General features: G+C 50.7%; 5 protein-coding genes across 5 annotated transcripts; 2 read left to right on the top strand and 3 right to left on the bottom strand.

Moving 5' to 3' along the window:
- Positions 1-1,809: 1,809 nt before the first annotated feature.
- On the top strand, positions 1,810-3,897 carry AUEXF2481DRAFT_228837 (uncharacterized protein). The gene is made up of 3 exons (XM_013488195.1): positions 1,810-2,179; positions 2,380-2,741; positions 2,794-3,897. Exons 1-3 carry the CDS (start codon positions 2,132-2,134, stop codon positions 3,557-3,559), a joined length of 1,176 nt encoding a protein of 391 aa, XP_013343649.1. The 5' UTR covers positions 1,810-2,131; the 3' UTR covers positions 3,560-3,897.
- A 250-nt stretch (positions 3,898-4,147) lies between these two features.
- Positions 4,148-5,414, bottom strand: AUEXF2481DRAFT_80011 (uncharacterized protein; the record flags this gene model as incomplete). The annotated part of the gene is made up of 2 exons (XM_013488157.1): positions 4,148-5,034; positions 5,093-5,414. 2 exons carry the CDS (start codon positions 5,412-5,414, stop codon positions 4,538-4,540), a joined length of 819 nt encoding a protein of 272 aa, XP_013343611.1. The 3' UTR covers positions 4,148-4,537.
- Positions 5,415-9,690: 4,276 nt separating this feature from the next.
- On the bottom strand, positions 9,691-10,932 carry AUEXF2481DRAFT_228847 (uncharacterized protein). Its single transcript, XM_013488194.1, has 3 exons — positions 10,765-10,932; positions 10,068-10,693; positions 9,691-9,984 (listed from the first exon to the last, which is right to left on the bottom strand). Exons 1-3 carry the CDS (start codon positions 10,797-10,799, stop codon positions 9,908-9,910), a joined length of 738 nt encoding a protein of 245 aa, XP_013343648.1. The 5' UTR covers positions 10,800-10,932; the 3' UTR covers positions 9,691-9,907.
- Positions 10,933-11,063: 131 nt separating this feature from the next.
- AUEXF2481DRAFT_40191 (uncharacterized protein) lies at positions 11,064-13,265 on the top strand. The gene has a single exon (XM_013488048.1). It carries the CDS (start codon positions 11,151-11,153, stop codon positions 13,059-13,061), a length of 1,911 nt encoding a protein of 636 aa, XP_013343502.1. The 5' UTR covers positions 11,064-11,150; the 3' UTR covers positions 13,062-13,265.
- Positions 13,266-14,080: 815 nt separating this feature from the next.
- Positions 14,081-14,652, bottom strand: AUEXF2481DRAFT_5200 (uncharacterized protein; the record flags this gene model as incomplete). Its single annotated transcript, XM_013487922.1, has 3 exons — positions 14,081-14,324; positions 14,376-14,468; positions 14,543-14,652. 3 exons carry the CDS (start codon positions 14,650-14,652, stop codon positions 14,081-14,083), a joined length of 447 nt encoding a protein of 148 aa, XP_013343376.1.
- Positions 14,653-15,343: the final 691 nt, after the last annotated feature.

The following is a 15,343-nucleotide window of genomic DNA, read 5'->3' as shown; positions in this document are numbered from 1 at the left end:
GCCCCTGGCTGTCTAGTGACCCAGCTGTTTGAACCGACATGACTTTTGATTGTCTACCCCACCTCACGCATGCACCCCTCTTTCTGCTCAAATCTCATGCAGACCACATGCGCTATGATTGATGCGTGGCGTGTCCCAAGCAGAGAATAATTGACGAAGAGAGTTTGCGTACCTGAATATCCCGCACGGCAGCACAGCAAAGAAGCGGACAGGGTCATCTGGCAAGGCGCCACGATATCAAAAACACTATCAGACTCAAGCCCTTAATTTTGTACTTGCGATTGAACAATGACTGGTCATATTCTGTGGACAATTGTCTGAAAGTTCTTCTCCACTCACACGGTCGGGGTAGCGCTTATAGTTGAGCCGGTTGACGCTTATCAATGACATTGCGTACTGTACATGGCGCAAGAGATAAGAGCCACGCGAAGGCATGTCGTCAAGGGATGTGCCCGTGCAGCAGAGAGCCGAACAGCCACCGTGCAGCGTGCATGCAAATCAAGTGCGGGAACGACCCAGGGGTGCGAGTCTTGAGTGGGATGTTTTGTCGCTTGAACAACAAACACGAGGCAGGTCTCTCTGATATCCGTGGCTCGTAAGCCATTCGGAGCAGGGAAATGCGGGCGCATGCTTCCAGATTGGAATTTTCCGAGTCCAGACAAATCGGAACAACTCTGACAGAAGGGGTTGAGAGGGTACAGAGGCCAGAGTCATTCAGCCATCAGCCATATCTGGTGGCTTGCGCTTCAGAAACCGCCAGACCCGTGGCTCTGTTACTGCCGCTGCCGCTAACATAGACGATACTCCAGGCAAGGTGGGGAAAGTTGAAGCTATGCGATGTTTACGGTCATCATTGAAGCGCAGTCATGCGTCTTCTTGTCGTGGGATGTTGTGAGAGGCTGCGGGCAAGCATTGCGCTTGGCTTCGCGCGGTCTCAAAGCTTCAACGCATGCGCAGTGCAAACCCATGCCGATGTGCAAGGATTGCAGATGTTGCGCAAACATCGATGATGAGCTGTGGTTCACGAGAAAGGAAGCTCCCGACGGTTGAGAGTTTGGTGGAGCCTCGCCGGCGTCCGGCAAGAAACGGAGATTTGGCGAGGGCAAGCCCACGTAGCAGAGAGGCATCACATCGTCAACACAACTCCGTCTTGACCCTCATGAGTCACGTCGAAAGTAAAAGAAATAGCAGAATAGATAACACACTTTTTCCCCACCAACCTCTGCCTATTCACGTTTCATTGTGTTGTCCTATTAGAAGAGGCAGCCGCATCCGCCGCGTATTCGAGCCTTCCTTCTTCAGGTCTTTGTTCGCCTCGGCGGCTTCCGACAATTCACGAAAGGATCGACTCTCGCGACTTGAAATCTTTTTTTCACATTTCCACCGTGTATCACCTTGCGCGCGTTCATCAGGAATCAGACCAATCTGGTGCAAGCAGAAACTTTGCTTCACACCCCCACGCCGTATCGATTGCGACTTCATCTAGTCACGCATATTGATCCGCTCGATCACGCACATAGACATCACCAGCACACCCCCGCGCTTTCGTCAGGGTCCTTGGACGCATTGACTCGAGGCGCAGGACTCTTCTGCCATCTGCGACATTACAGGCTGTGACACTCAGGACTTGGTTTTTAGACTTGCAGGATCCTCGAACCGGTGATTTCTTCATAGAAACTACTCCACCGAGCTAGCAAAGTACCGGCCAGCAAGGACCAACCTCGTGAAAGACGTCTCTTTGCTCCGCTTTGGACCGCGACTCGTTATATATACCAGACTTCCTCTCTCTCCCTTCTTCAGGTACTCTGGTCTACCCATCCACTTCGACGCCTCTTTAAACTCGGGGTCTACCCCAACTCTTCTTCCACTTGAGCTTTGGATCCGGATTATGAACTTCAAGAACGACTATTCTCATTGGCCCGCCGGACAGGAGCACATCAACCGCTGACCTGTTCTTCTTGACTCTATTCCATCAACACCACTTGCGAAGACTGCATCAAGCATTGTTTCGCACCAAACCACTTGTCTCGGAAGCCTGCTTCTTCTGTGTGCACCGCAGAGGCAGCAGCATACCGCACCAACTCGACGGCATCTAGAGCCGAGTCCGACCCCGCAGTCGGGATTTTCTACCATGATGGATCAGTCCATGGTTCTGCTGAACGCTCAGGTTCAATTTCTGGTACGTTTGCTCCTTCGTGTCTTTTGGGAACGCTCACTCTTGTACACGAGACTATGTACGTTGGACTCCTTTGTCTAGATTAGTGGATTCAGGAGTCTTTACTCTATATTTTCGAGATTTCGTACATCAGAATGGTCACATTGTTTTCTCGATATCAGTCACCCGTATCCATTCATACTAACCTCGACCCTCTTGTACAGGAAACCAAACTAGCAATCGTGCACATACCACTACATCTATATTCTCACTTCATACAGCCTATACTGCGTCTCCTGACGCTTTCAGACAGCACAGACGAGGTAGACGGATTGCCACGTAGGAAGTGGGCATACCCAAACGCCTTTACCAACATCTCGGTTACGACCATTGAGTGTTCAGTCGTCTGTCCACGTCCACTTGTCGACGACCTGTTCCGACCTCTAATAGAGAGGCTGGATGCAAAAGCAAAGCAAGCTGTTATCATCAGCAACGATGACTTTGTCGTGATACAAGTCGGAGGCGAAGGCATGGAAGCCGGACAACGAGTGCTGGACTTGACTGCACCACTTGCGCTTGCTGGAATGTGAGTTGCCCGACTGAACCCACGTTTGCTTCCCTCTGACGCAGCATGACAGTTCGATCTTCTTCATCACAAGCTACTACAGCGACTTCGTGCTCGTCCCTTACAACTCAAAGTCGACCGTCATTTCCGCACTGGAAGAACGCGGTTTCGCCTTTGAACCCGTGTCTAACGGACATGGCGCAAACATGACCAACGTCTCCTCACCCCTCCACTCACATAACCGCAACAGCAGCAGTTCCTCCTCCCTCGACCTGCAACCCCCAGGCACACCCCCACCAGCCACAGTCGCAGAATGGCAAACAAAGACCTTCTCCACACTCCACCGGAACGACATCTTACCTCTGGTGGACGAGGGCTTGGAGCTACGCACGTGTGCCGGCTACCGCAGCGACAGTCCAGACATCCACGACGCGATCCAACTAGGCATCTTCAAATGCCTCCTCACAAACCCTCGCTTCATGTCCATCACCCTCACCCAAACCGACACTGTATCCCTCACCCTCGACCAGTCTCTCTTGTGCAACTTCCCCTCCAAAGGCGAAGGCATACTTCTCCAAAACGACCAAACTTACTTTGCTATTGTGTTTGACTTACGCAAGCTTCCGGAAGAGAGTACGGGTATAATTTGTGGTGTTGCGGGCAGACTGCTGGAGAGGCTAGGAGACGAAGGACAAGGGGAGGGCGCGTTCAATATGAGTTATTTGTCCACCGCGAGGACGGGTAATGTGATTGTCAGGGAGGACGAGGTTGGGGAAGCATTGGAGGCGCTTTTGGAGGAAGAAGCTTTGAGTGTTGATAATTTGGATGGTGGGCATTGAAAGGAGAGAAAGGAGAAAGAATGTTGCGTGAGTGTTTGAGTGGTAGTAAAAACGAAAAAGTTCTTGTGTTTTCCGGCTTCGCTTTTCTTGTCTGTTTACTTTCTTACATTGTCGAAGCTTGCTCTGGCTTTTTTGGATTGGAGGCACTGTTCAGCATCTCATCTCGGCTGCATATCATGCATTAGACAATATATCATTTCGGGCTCTTGTCTTCTATATCCGATACCTTCACAGTCTGCCATCTTCATGTCTAGTGAGCTTCCTTCATCGTAGAATGACCAGCTTTGCTTCTTCAAATGACACTGTCTCTCTCGTAGATGTTGGTATGGATGTCAGTGCTCCAGGGAAATAGAATCTTGCTATACTTTGTGCTGTCTATCTGACTTTGAATGTGCCCACTACGATAAGATGGCTACTGGCAAGCCATGGAGATATCTTGCCATGTGTACAACCCTGACTGCTTCTATGATCTTCATTGAAAGCGAATGCTCTGGTTTTGTTGCTCTTGACAGCTGTCAAGGTATCGTGTGTAGAACGGGTTGAATCGTGGGTTGCATATAGCTCGAAGCCAAGATGAGTTTCGACAGTTCTGCTCTTACTTGATAGGCTCTGCGGAAGCTTGACCGACACGTAGTACACGAAGGACCGAGGTTTTACACCTGCTCGGATTCGTAGCTCACGTCGACAGATATTTCCTTGTAGCACGATTGGTCCGAAACGGCGCAAGGGAAAGGCTCGACTGTGCAGAGTATTGTAGCATGCGTGGACGTTCCAGTGCTCCGCTACATTCCCGATGTCTCCAGCGAACGGTGCTAGAGGCTACAATGCTATGGCCGTCGACCAAGTAGCTGCCCATAGCACGCCGTAGCAAGCTATGCTCATCCGGCGATGAACACAATGGCTCCGCCCTGATAAGGCTAGGATGCGCAAGAAAGGGTGCCATGTGTAGGAGACGCATGTCTCAATAGCAAAAGTCGCTCAACCAAAGGCTCGATCCATCTGCGAACCCATATCATTCCCAGACTCTTGTGGACGCAGCGCATCGGCATTGTCATCATCAACATCCAACAGACTGGCGTCTGGCTTTGTATCCGGCGGCGGTACTGTAGTGGCAGGCCTCAGAATTTTGGCATCGCTGTCCAACCAACCAGGGGCCTTTCTTCTCTTCTCGGCCAATTCGCGCTCGTTGATAGCATCGTGCCATTCGCGGATCTGCTTGCTGGCATCCGATGCAGCAGTGTCTAGTTGATCGCGGAGGGCCTTGTTCTGGGCGATGATTGTAGAGGGATGGGCTCGGAAGCCTGTGCCAGAAGTTACGTAGGCGGGAGGAGCGTTTGGGTCATCATTGTCCGTGTTGAGGATGGAGGGTGGTAGGGTGGAAGGTAGACTGGCGTAGTTGTGCGGTAGTGTTGGGGCCTTTGGGAGCGTGACGAAGGGGGAGACAGTTAGTGGGACTTGGGCCAGCAGGGCATTCTCTGTGAGCACATCCAAGTCAGTCGGGGATTGTCAAGCGGGTTGGACTAAGGTAGGGACTTGCGTTCGGAGGGCATGGCGGCGCTGGGTCGTGACGTCTAGGATTGGACGGTGAACATTTGACAGCGTGGACAGTCGAGGGTTGGCGTGGCAGGGCTTGAGTCTGAGCTTGAGCCTGAGCCTGAGCTTGACTTTGGGAACGCCGACCGTGCTCTTGCTCGTGCTCGTGCTCGTCTTGAGTCTCTTGACTCTTTGCTGACTCTGTTTGAGGCTTTGCTACCGACCCGTTTGCAGGTGCCACCTCGTTGTCGTGTGTCTCGGTCCGCTGGCTGAGCTTGGGGTATGCGAGATGAGCATGCGAGATAGCCGTCCGGCCCCGCATGCTGATCTTGGCGCCCTCGACCCTGAGTTCCTCGCGAGAAAGCCACCCGTCTTCGTGCCCTTCTGTCAGAGACCGGCACATGCTCCGCCCTTCAGTAAGCGACAACGGGACCTTTGGTGCCTCTCGAAACAGTCATGACGACGGTGGACCGCAAGAGAAAGTATGCCTCAGGTGCCCGACTCGACTCGACCAATCCTCTTCTTGCATCATGCAATCCAACAAGACCTCAATTTCTGTGCCGTGTCTGAGCCTTTGCTCCATGCAATTCCGACTTGGCTTCTGCCATGGTACGCCTTTCGCTTCGTCACTCGTGCAGCCGCATACATGTTCTCAAGCAAAGTCAAAAGTCCAAGGAAAATCACCTCTCAATCTTTTTGACTTTTGAATTCTCCGCAGAGACAATAATAGTCGGCGCTTTTGTAGAGACTCATGTGACGGCCGTGACAACCTATTGTTTCAGCTCAGGGGAGGTACTGTACACCTGCGACACGGATTGTATTGAACTGCTGACTGTTGATCTACACAATATGAGCTGTAAAGGATGGTCAAGTAGTATTGGGGAGGAATAGGGTCGCGTTGTTCCTCCGTGCCGTTGGAGGGTTGAAAGGGTGTGTTTGGGGGCTTACATGAATACTCGGTTCAATGGTTTCGACGGCGTTTGCGCTCCTCAACCGGGGATCTGCTAGAGGCTATCTCCTACGGGACAAGATCTGCTATTACAGCCAAACGAAAAGTACGCCGACGGTGTGAAGATCAATGAACGGAGATGCGGTCAGAACTCAAAGAGATTAGGAGGCTGAACTGTCTTTTTCTCATATGGGACAATAAACCGCAGAAGGAGCATGCACAGGCGCAGGGGAGAGTGATTGCGGACAGCTCAAGGTGTTAGACAATGTGCAAAGGACATGAGTCAGGTGAAATATTGTTCAATCAATTCTGAAAGTCTTGCACTGATAGCAAAGACATGGCTCCAAATGCTAAAGAAGGTCGACTAATATCGACATAACATGAAGAGGTGGTGAACACCCAAACGTCCGTCCCGCTTGAAATGATCATTTAGTAAACTCCTGCCTCTCAGAGGCCCGCCAGACCCAGTGATAGTGGTACACAATAAGAAAACGCCGTTCCATGAGGTCGTAATATCCAGTCACACTGCTTCTTTGAGCAGTGTGCTGTAAAGTAGAAATTGTCGTGACTTGGTCGAAGACCGAAGTATTTATGATGAAGAGGTGGAGTCGATGCTCATGCCGGAGGTCTCCTTGCGAAGACCGGTCATGTCGTGCTCTCCCGCAGGGGAGCCGCGACGACGGGCAGATGATGTGGCAAGCTCGAACTGCTGCTTGGTGTGCTCGTGCATGAGTCTCTGATATGAGAGACGAGCTGAGTCGGGGTCGTTGAGGTCGTAGTGCTGAGGGAACTCGTACTGAGGAGCAGTAGGCTCGGAGTAATCCTCAGCGATGTAGACTTGCTGGATCTCAGAAGGGGCGGCCATTGTGATTGATTTGGTGGTTGAGTGTGTAAAGTGTGGTAGAAGTGACTTGATTGTTTGAAGATTGATTTGCTTTGTGACTTGTATTATTGTTGAAGTTGAAGATCGGAGATGAGAATGGAAACTGCCAGGAGAACAAGGTCTCTTATATTCCAAACTCGAGTTAAGTAGTGAGAGCAGTTCTCCAGTCAGCAGAGACCGAAAGTATGACGGACCAGAGAAAGGATTGGATCAACGTCAGACCCTGCGCCTCTTGACCGTAGGCGTTGGTGCTAAGATCAGCATCGCAACGGCTGGCAAGGTTTGATACGCGCCAGCGAAACAGGTCTATTCCCGCGTCGGAATGTTTCGATAGGGTAGGGCCATGTCATGGAGGCGGGATGCTGCGAGTATCGAAAATTGTCATTGGATCGTACGTACCCGCAATTAGCTCATTGCCCTGTGTACAGCAGCAGGCCCGAGGGGGCTAGGCCACGACCAGAGAAGACCCTGTCTATCATGATGTAGCTGGCGAAATTGCCCGGTGGTTCTCTCATCACCGCGCGGGGGCGAATACGGGTCGTTCTGACTCTTCGGGTCTTTTGCTGCGAGGGAGTGAAATGGCAGAAACGACGTCGCGTGTCTCTCCTTCTCGCTTGGAGCACCACAACATCCTCTTTGTTTTGGGAGGTGGACTGCACAACGATCATCCCCACAAATCTGACATTGCAAGTGGAGAGTGAGCTCATTCCTCGGGTCGCGATGTACCATTCTAGACCCTGTTGAGCTCTTGTTGATCTTCCATTCGGGCATCTCACGAGTCGAGGTGTACGCCGCTGACCATTCTTCGTGACTTGCCCCGGCACGGCTTAAACACACTCAGTCTCGTAGCCACGGGTGACTGACTAAAAAGACGAAACACCCGTCCAGTCAAACCGCTTCCGCCGCCGCCACCGCCGTTCGCAGGGAGAGAGACGCCGAGTGTGCTGAATGACGTATCAGCCAGATTTCATTGTCGTTCTGCAGGCAGGGGCAGGCTGGGGACAACGATCTCACCCAATCTCGAAGCGTCTTCACGCTGGGTCTCTTCTGACGTCGCTCGAACCATTCTCTCGGGAGAATTGCTAGAAGACATGCGACGTGGATGCACAGACTAGCGCCCTATGATGTTGTTTGCCTCTGTATTACTTTTGTGCTGCACTCCACTATCGACCTCATCCTCCTACTTTTATGGTGTGGGGAGAATCTGACATCAGACATCAGCAGAAGATCCTGGCGATCACCTATCTATTACCCCGTTCAGCCATCTCTATAGGCACAAAGGGTTGGACGTAGCGAAGCATGAGGCACGCACTCCGTAATGCCTCGTCATAACACTTGGTCCTTTTAATCCCAGAACTGCTTGTTCTCTATTCTCGACCCGTCCGAGCCAGTCATTCTTCTTGGAATATAAGATCTCCCTTCGTCATTGGCTCCTCGATTAGAAAGTACACGGGTAGCAGTTGACATCGATCACCATTGCTGGCCTACATCTGTACTCTTGTACGCATGTCCACCTACTTGTATGCTTTTGATGCGGTTCATGCACGTCTTCAATGTAGACGAGCCGCAACTAGGGCAGCTCGGGTTCCTGGATTCATTAATTCCCGACCGTAGGATGGAGACCAACGTATCCCACGGTTCCCAGCCTTGTCAGACGAGAGTGCTGATCCAGCCTGGATTCTAGCCTCCAAGAAAGGTGAGGAGTTCGTCGGACATGGTCGTCATGCCCATCAATTTCTCAACATACGTATGCGTCTCAACGACCACCGTCATGTGAGTCGAGAAATCAGAGGATGCCCTGGACATCGACCAGAGCCATCGACCCATCGTGCAGTTCTTTGGTCCTTCCGTGTGTTGACATGTCATTCTATCCACTCAGTGGCACCCCTTGACTGTCCAATACTGCGATGCACCCGATGCTTTTCGCATTCATACGACTCGATATCATTGCCTAATTCTGCTTGCTCGGGCGCAATCTTGATTCTCGAGACCATCGACTTCGACCCCAAGCGAATTTGTGCCACTAGAGGGTCATCTTCGTCATATGAATCCTGACTTCTCCAGGGAAGCGTCACATCTGGTCGTCTATCCACCACATCGCAATCATCGTCGCTTCCAATCTTCGATGCACCTGGTACGTCTATGATCTCGACGCGCAACTCTCACTAGTATCATGACATCGGAGCCGCACCCGGACTAATACCCGATGACTTTTACTGTCCACGATCATTGTTTCTGTAACCCATCGCTCCCTTGCGGTTCTCACGTCGTGACACGACTTTCAAACATGAGACATGGCAACACGTTCGTCGCCAAAGTCATGCGAGCTCTTCAACCTTATGACGGCGCTTACAGTGGCTCCGTCATCGTGCATGCTACCAGTCCGTTCCACAAACGTGTGACATGCTGCTTGAAGTCCGCTTCCTAAACCACGCATCGACGTTGCCTTGACGGTCCTCTTGCCTCGATGCTTTGTTATGAGGATGAACTGCCTTGCCTCCAATGGACGTGTCGACCCCCCATGACCTACCTAACGTGATCACAAGCATTTGTTACATGAATAGAAGCGCGCCAGGTATGATTGTCAGGTCAATCAGTATTTTGATTGATAATTCACCATGGTGATGCGTGTCGTGAAATAATTTCGAAAAGCTCGTTTCCCCAGACAGCAAATTAATCTGATAAGAGAAGAAAAAACAAACATATCCCAAGTCATGTGCTATGCTATGAAATCACACGGGGCCATCGCGCAAACAGTGGACACTCCTACAATGTTGGACGTGGATCCGTAGTTGCAAGAAATCAACAGAAATGACGAAAGGCCGAACAGCAAAAGCTGCGTCATTCGCCACTGTCGCGATGATCGTGAAATTCCAAAGCATGTCCCTGACTGACGACCAAATGTTTGTAGACGGACAAAGACGTAGAAAAGACGGGCTGGTTGCTGACATTTTGGCTTTGTTGGGAAGATGTGACGAGTTGTTCAAAGCGCCAGTAGAAAGATCAGCAAGATGATCAGGACTACAATCAGAACAGCGATGCAACAGCTCGAGTACGTATCTAAGCAGCGTCATGTCAGTAAACTGTCACACGACTGGAGAATGACGAGGGAAAAGGGGGGAAAGAGAATAGTGCAAACAAACCTTCGTTTTTCCTGATGACCCAGCCAATCTTCTTGATGCCATTTTGAAGTTTCCCTCCGACACGATCGGCGATATTGTCAACATCATCGAGCAAATCTGCTTGTTCCTCGAGTTCGCGACCCATGGTGTCTGCTTGTTGTCGCAGCGTGCCCACAGTCTTGAAGACATCGTCCAAGGCCTCATCTTGCTGCTGCATAATCTCCTCTTGCCTCTGCTGCTCAAACTGTGCATAGTCCCCATCACCCATAGCATCCTCATCTTCACTGTCAAAAGCGCTAGGATGAGGTAGTGCTTCTTTGCCCTTCCCCTTTCCGTGTATTTGTGCCTGCTCGACTGTCTTTGCGAGTTCTGTGTGCATGTCTTCGATCTCGGCGCCTACATCTTCGACGAGCCTTCGCCGTCTTTCTACTTCGTCGATTTCCAAGCCATAGCGGTAGGGGTCGTGTTCGACTGCTTTTACGCTGTCGACGAGATCGCGGAGGTCGGCGCCGAGGTCTGTGAGGGTGGATTCGAGTTCGGTGCGTGCTTCGACGAGTTCAGGGGATGTTGCGGAAGATGCAGAGGAGCGGATTCGGATGTAGCTGTTGAAGAGTGGTCGCGTGGTGTTTAGTAGCGATAGCACGTCACTATAAACCACTGTCAGTCAGACTGAATGCACTATTCGATGCGGTGAGTCGCATCGGGGAGCTCAACATACGCCTGGACTTGCACAAAGGGGTCTTCGGATGCCATGATGTGAAATGTATGTTGATTCTAACATGCGGCCCGCCTATGCCGCAATGACAATCTAGCTCATTGTTCGGAGTGGAAGGTCTTTCGGAAAGGCTTCACGATTGTTGTTGATTTGCCTGGAAGTCGCTTTCCCCCAGGAACAGCTGCGTCGTTGGCGCTACACATGGCCGTCGGCTTTTAGACGCGGTCTTTAGACTTTGAGCCGCATTTCTTTCCATTTTCTCCAGCCAAATTATTTTATACATTTGCATACACAGACAATCTGGAAGGAGGTATTGAACCCCGCTCCTACAACCTCGCATCATTCCCCAGATATCATCATCTTGTCTGTACGACTGATTACATACAACAATGGGTCCGGAAAGTGCTCTGCCGTGCTCGCCAGAGTTTGAGAGCTCAGAGCAATATGTCGAATCACTACTGGACTTTATTGGATCGTCAGAACTATTACACACTCTTTGCGGTGGTGTTCATGTTTTGGACTTCTTCACAAGAAAGCCGGATCTATATTCTTTGGTCATAGCTCCGGAATGGCGATCTTTCTTCAAAGAGCATGACATAATGGACATCCTGGATCTACTCATGCGAGAGGACTTGGGAAAATTCAGCCAGCAAGCAGATTTTTGGAGAGAAGGTCCAGTACCGCCGGAAAGTTTATTACGATACATCAAGCAAATCAGGAAACTATCTTTGCGACGTGAGCATACACCTATTCACAGAAAGGATGAACACGGAGCAAATGGACCCAAGACTTCACATACTCTGGCACGACAAGTTGCAGTTGGAATGAATATCAAAAAAATCCACGAAGTTGATAATCTCTGTCGTTACTTGGATAAATTGACCACTGAGTACGCCGAATCTAGACATTCTGAACTCACACATCTGGTCGATTTTGGAGCTGGACAGAATTACTTGGGCAGAGCGCTGGCGTCAGAACCCTACAACAAGAATGTGATTGCTTTGGAGAGCCGCGCCCACAATATCGAAGGAGCGAGGAACTGGGATGTGCTTGCCAAACTAGCCCCAAAACAACAGATTATGAGGAATAAGAAAGAATGGAGAATCCAACAACAAGCAATGGCGGCCGAGCAAGGTATCTCGGAGAAGGAACTGCAAAAATTGGATCTCAAAGGAGAAAGAGAGTCCCAAGCAGGAGTACCTGCCGAAGAAGAAACCGCACAGGCGACACTGAAAATCTCGAACTCAGGAGTCGGAAGCATCCAATACGTCGAGCACTACATCAAGGATGGTGATCTTTCGAAAGTAGTACCACAAATCGTTGATCAAGACGCTGTCCGCGAGAAGGTCAGCGATGACATTACAGCAACCAGATCGGAAGCACCCACCTCCAAACAAATTCCCGACAACTTCATCGAAGGAAACCTACAGATCGACGACTCAATCAAAGCACAAGACCCGAGACTCCTAGTAATCTCACTCCATAGCTGTGGTAATCTGGTCCACCACGGCATCCGCTCTCTTCTTCTTAATCCGTCTGTCTCAGCCGTCGCGCTAGTTGGATGTTGCTATAACCTCATATCTGAACGTCTTGGCCCTCCAACCTACAAGATTCCATCCCTTCGAACCGATCACCCACGTCTCGCCGAAACAGCCGCAGCCTGTGATCCTCACGGGTTCCCAATGTCTTCACGTCTCTGCAATGAAGACACAACCACAGGAAAAGGTCTTCGTCTAAACATCACTGCCCGCATGATGGCTGTGCAGGCACCGCAGAATTGGGGAAAGAAAGATAGTGAATCCTTCTTCAAGCGACACTTCTATCGTGCTCTACTGCAGAGGATTTTCATGGATAAAAGCATCATTCAAGCGCCCGAACCTGTCGATGTGGAAAACAATAATGGCAGTCCACTGGGCTGGTCAGCTGGTGGTGGCACTGCGCCCATCATCCTTGGCTCCTTGCGAAAATCTTGCTATGTGTCTTTCGTCGCATATGTCCGCGGTGCGTTGGAAAAACTTGTCAACGACCCTGAGCGTGGAGACTTGTTCAAAGAGAGAATGGCAATCATGACCGATGAAGAAATTAACAACTATGAGGAAACATTTGCCGAGAGAGGCAAGGAGTTGAGTGTAGTGTGGAGTTTGATGGCTTTCAGCGCTGGTGTAATTGAAGCTGCTATTGTGGTCGATAGATGGTTGTTCCTCAAGGAGCAGGACGAGGTTGCTGATGCTTGGGTTGAGCCTGTGTTTGAATTCAAGCACAGTCCGAGGAACTTGATTGTGGTGGGCATCAAAAAGTAGGAGGTTGGTTACTCTTCATTCGTCCCAACCTGCGATCGCTCCAAGTTGGGGGCGGTAAGATCAAGATGATAGGTTGATATCAGACACCTTTGTTGGGAACGGCTGCCGAGCCACCATGTCCCCTCGTCATGATCTTTTGTCATGATCTTCGACCAATATGACTCATCATGCTGCTTTGTCATGTTCCAGCGATCATGAAAACACATCATGTTCGTTCGCTTGCCAAACAATCTTCTGATATCTGCCTGTCCATACTGACCCCTGCATCTGCTACAGCCATCTGAGAAGTCAGCATCCTTGCATCATTTTGGTGACAGTGGCATCTCATAGTAAGTCCATGCAGCAATGCAGATGTCTAGGACAGTGAAATCTGTAAACGGGTTTCTCTCGAGTGCAAAATGTGCCTATAAATCCTTGCCATCACACGTGCCGGACAAGGATTGCGACTCACACTGTCATTCGTTTCGATTGCCCTTTCTCGAACAACTGCTTCCTGTCAGCGAATGGGGACTCGGCCTGTGAATTGGTGAGATCGATCCTTCCTGAGGATACTTTTTCGTACTTGCCAAGGCAACATCGCTTGTTGCGTCGTCAGCTCTTTCCAAATCCAAGACACCAAAGCAGGAAAACTCGCTTAGCAAACCAGATTTCTTGGGCACAATCCGTACGCGGGTACAGACCCGCCGACGATTATAGTAAGAGGCAGAAGTTGTTGCGAGTACATCAGACTCAGTGCGGAGAGAATTAGATGTAAGTCTTGAATGTATATTTTTCATTCGTGCTATTGCCAGCAAGCCCAATAAACCCCCCGGATAGGGGGAGTGTATATAACCGTATTTCCACATCCGTGAGATGGGGGTATCATTAAAAAAAGAAGAAAAGGCAGAGTATTAACACCAAAAGCAGATGTACAAGATATACGAGAGGTACAGATTGTGCATCTCAGTGCCGCGAGGCCTCCAGATGACAGGAGAAAAAAGACATGACAACCATCTCAGACCTCAGCTATGTTGATGCACTTAGAGGAGGACAGCGAAACCAAGAGCGGCAGCAGCGGCGGCGGCACCGGACATCATGTTGTTGGAGACGGCAGCTCCGGTAAAGGCGGAGGGCTTGCCGCTGGCAACACCAGTGCCGGAAGCGTGGCCGGAGATGGTGGAGGTGGCGACAGTGCCGTTGTTGTAAGGGGCAGTGACAGCAGGAGCGGTGGCAACGGGAGCAGTGGGGACAGCAGGGGTGCTTGTGCGGGTCAAAGTGCAGGAGCTGATACATGTCAGTAACCACGAATTTGCACAGAAACGCGAGTTATCTTACCAGTCCTCAATGGTAAGAGTGGTGGCAGCGGTGACAGTGATGGTGTGGGAACCAGCAGTGACAACGGTAGCGGCAGGGCAGTAAGTGGTCAAGCTAGAGCAGATACAATTAGTAATGTTCTTTGTGATACTAAGACCTTATAGGTTCCTAGGCTTCATAGTACTTACTGGGTAACGACCTCAGTGACGTAGACGGGGGCAGCAGGGGCAGTGGTGTTAAGAGCCATGGCAGAGGCAGAGGCGGCAAAGGCAGCGATGGCGGCGATGGTGAACTGCATTTTGATGGTTTTGGGTGGTGGTGGTGGTGGTTTGGGGAAAAGGTGAGTGATTATATTATTGGGTTGGTTTGCTGAAGCGAGTGTGAGACCGGAGTCGAAGTTGGATTGATGTATTAGCGAATGTAGTGGATGGAGAAGAAAAGCATTAACCAGAGGATAGGTCGAGTCCTTATATACCAGAGTTGCCATGGTCAAGTGTTTGTTCGCACTGACCCTTGGCGTAAGCCTCTCACCTTAGACCGGCTCCTCCGCTAATCGTTAGTGCCCACGCCCGCACCCAGCGAAATATGCAGAAAAAGCCCTGAGATTGGAGAGGCAGAGTCGGTCTCAGCTCAGATTGGATCTAGGTTCTTGAATTCGCCCGGCCGTTGCTGTCAACGAGCCTTCTGCGATAAGTCCCAGCAACGACTTCTCAACCGTGAGAACGTCCGGCAGTATCGCTATCGCAAAATGTACTTTTCCACTGCAACTTTGCGTCTTCACGGCAAGCAGCAGGAGACCATGATCGAATAACACCCAGGGATCCATGGCCAGACTTCCCCGTGTCCACGACTCGGAGTGGCGGCAGCCATGTGCACGATGCAATTTCCCACATCCCCAATGCGGGCCGTCGACAGTCGTATCCTTCCAGCCAGTGGCTGTGTCCTTGAATTAATGGTGAGGAACATGTTAGCGCAATCACCAACGGACT

The sequence above is a fragment of the Aureobasidium subglaciale genome (assembly GCF_000721755.1).
Source record: "Aureobasidium subglaciale EXF-2481 unplaced genomic scaffold scaffold_11, whole genome shotgun sequence".
NCBI lineage: Eukaryota > Fungi > Ascomycota > Dothideomycetes > Dothideales > Saccotheciaceae > Aureobasidium > Aureobasidium subglaciale.
Note: the sequence above shows the minus strand (reverse complement) of the source record. Positions and strands in the feature narration are given on the sequence as shown.

What these genes read in the sequence shown, in the direction of transcription:
- AUEXF2481DRAFT_228837 (XM_013488195.1), top strand. Translation starts at nt 2,132, where the DNA reads ATGATGGATCAGTCCATGGTTCTGCTGAACGCTCAGGTTCAATTTCTG. An exon ending in ACGCTCAGGTTCAATTTCTG is followed by an intron (nt 2,180 to 2,379) that starts GTACGTTTGCTC and finishes CCTCTTGTACAG; the next exon opens with GAAACCAAACTAGCAATCGT. An exon ending in CCACTTGCGCTTGCTGGAAT is followed by an intron (nt 2,742 to 2,793) that starts GTGAGTTGCCCG and finishes GCAGCATGACAG; the next exon opens with TTCGATCTTCTTCATCACAA.
- AUEXF2481DRAFT_228847 (XM_013488194.1), bottom strand. Translation starts at nt 10,799, where the DNA reads ATGGCATCCGAAGACCCCTTTGTGCAAGTCCAGGC. An exon ending in CCCTTTGTGCAAGTCCAGGC is followed by an intron (nt 10,694 to 10,764) that starts GTATGTTGAGCT and finishes AGTGGTTTATAG; the next exon opens with TGACGTGCTATCGCTACTAA. An exon ending in GGTCATCAGGAAAAACGAAG is followed by an intron (nt 9,985 to 10,067) that starts GTTTGTTTGCAC and finishes GACGCTGCTTAG; the next exon opens with ATACGTACTCGAGCTGTTGC.
- AUEXF2481DRAFT_40191 (XM_013488048.1), top strand. Translation starts at nt 11,151, where the DNA reads ATGGGTCCGGAAAGTGCTCTGCCGTGCTCGCCAGAGTTTGAGAGCTCA.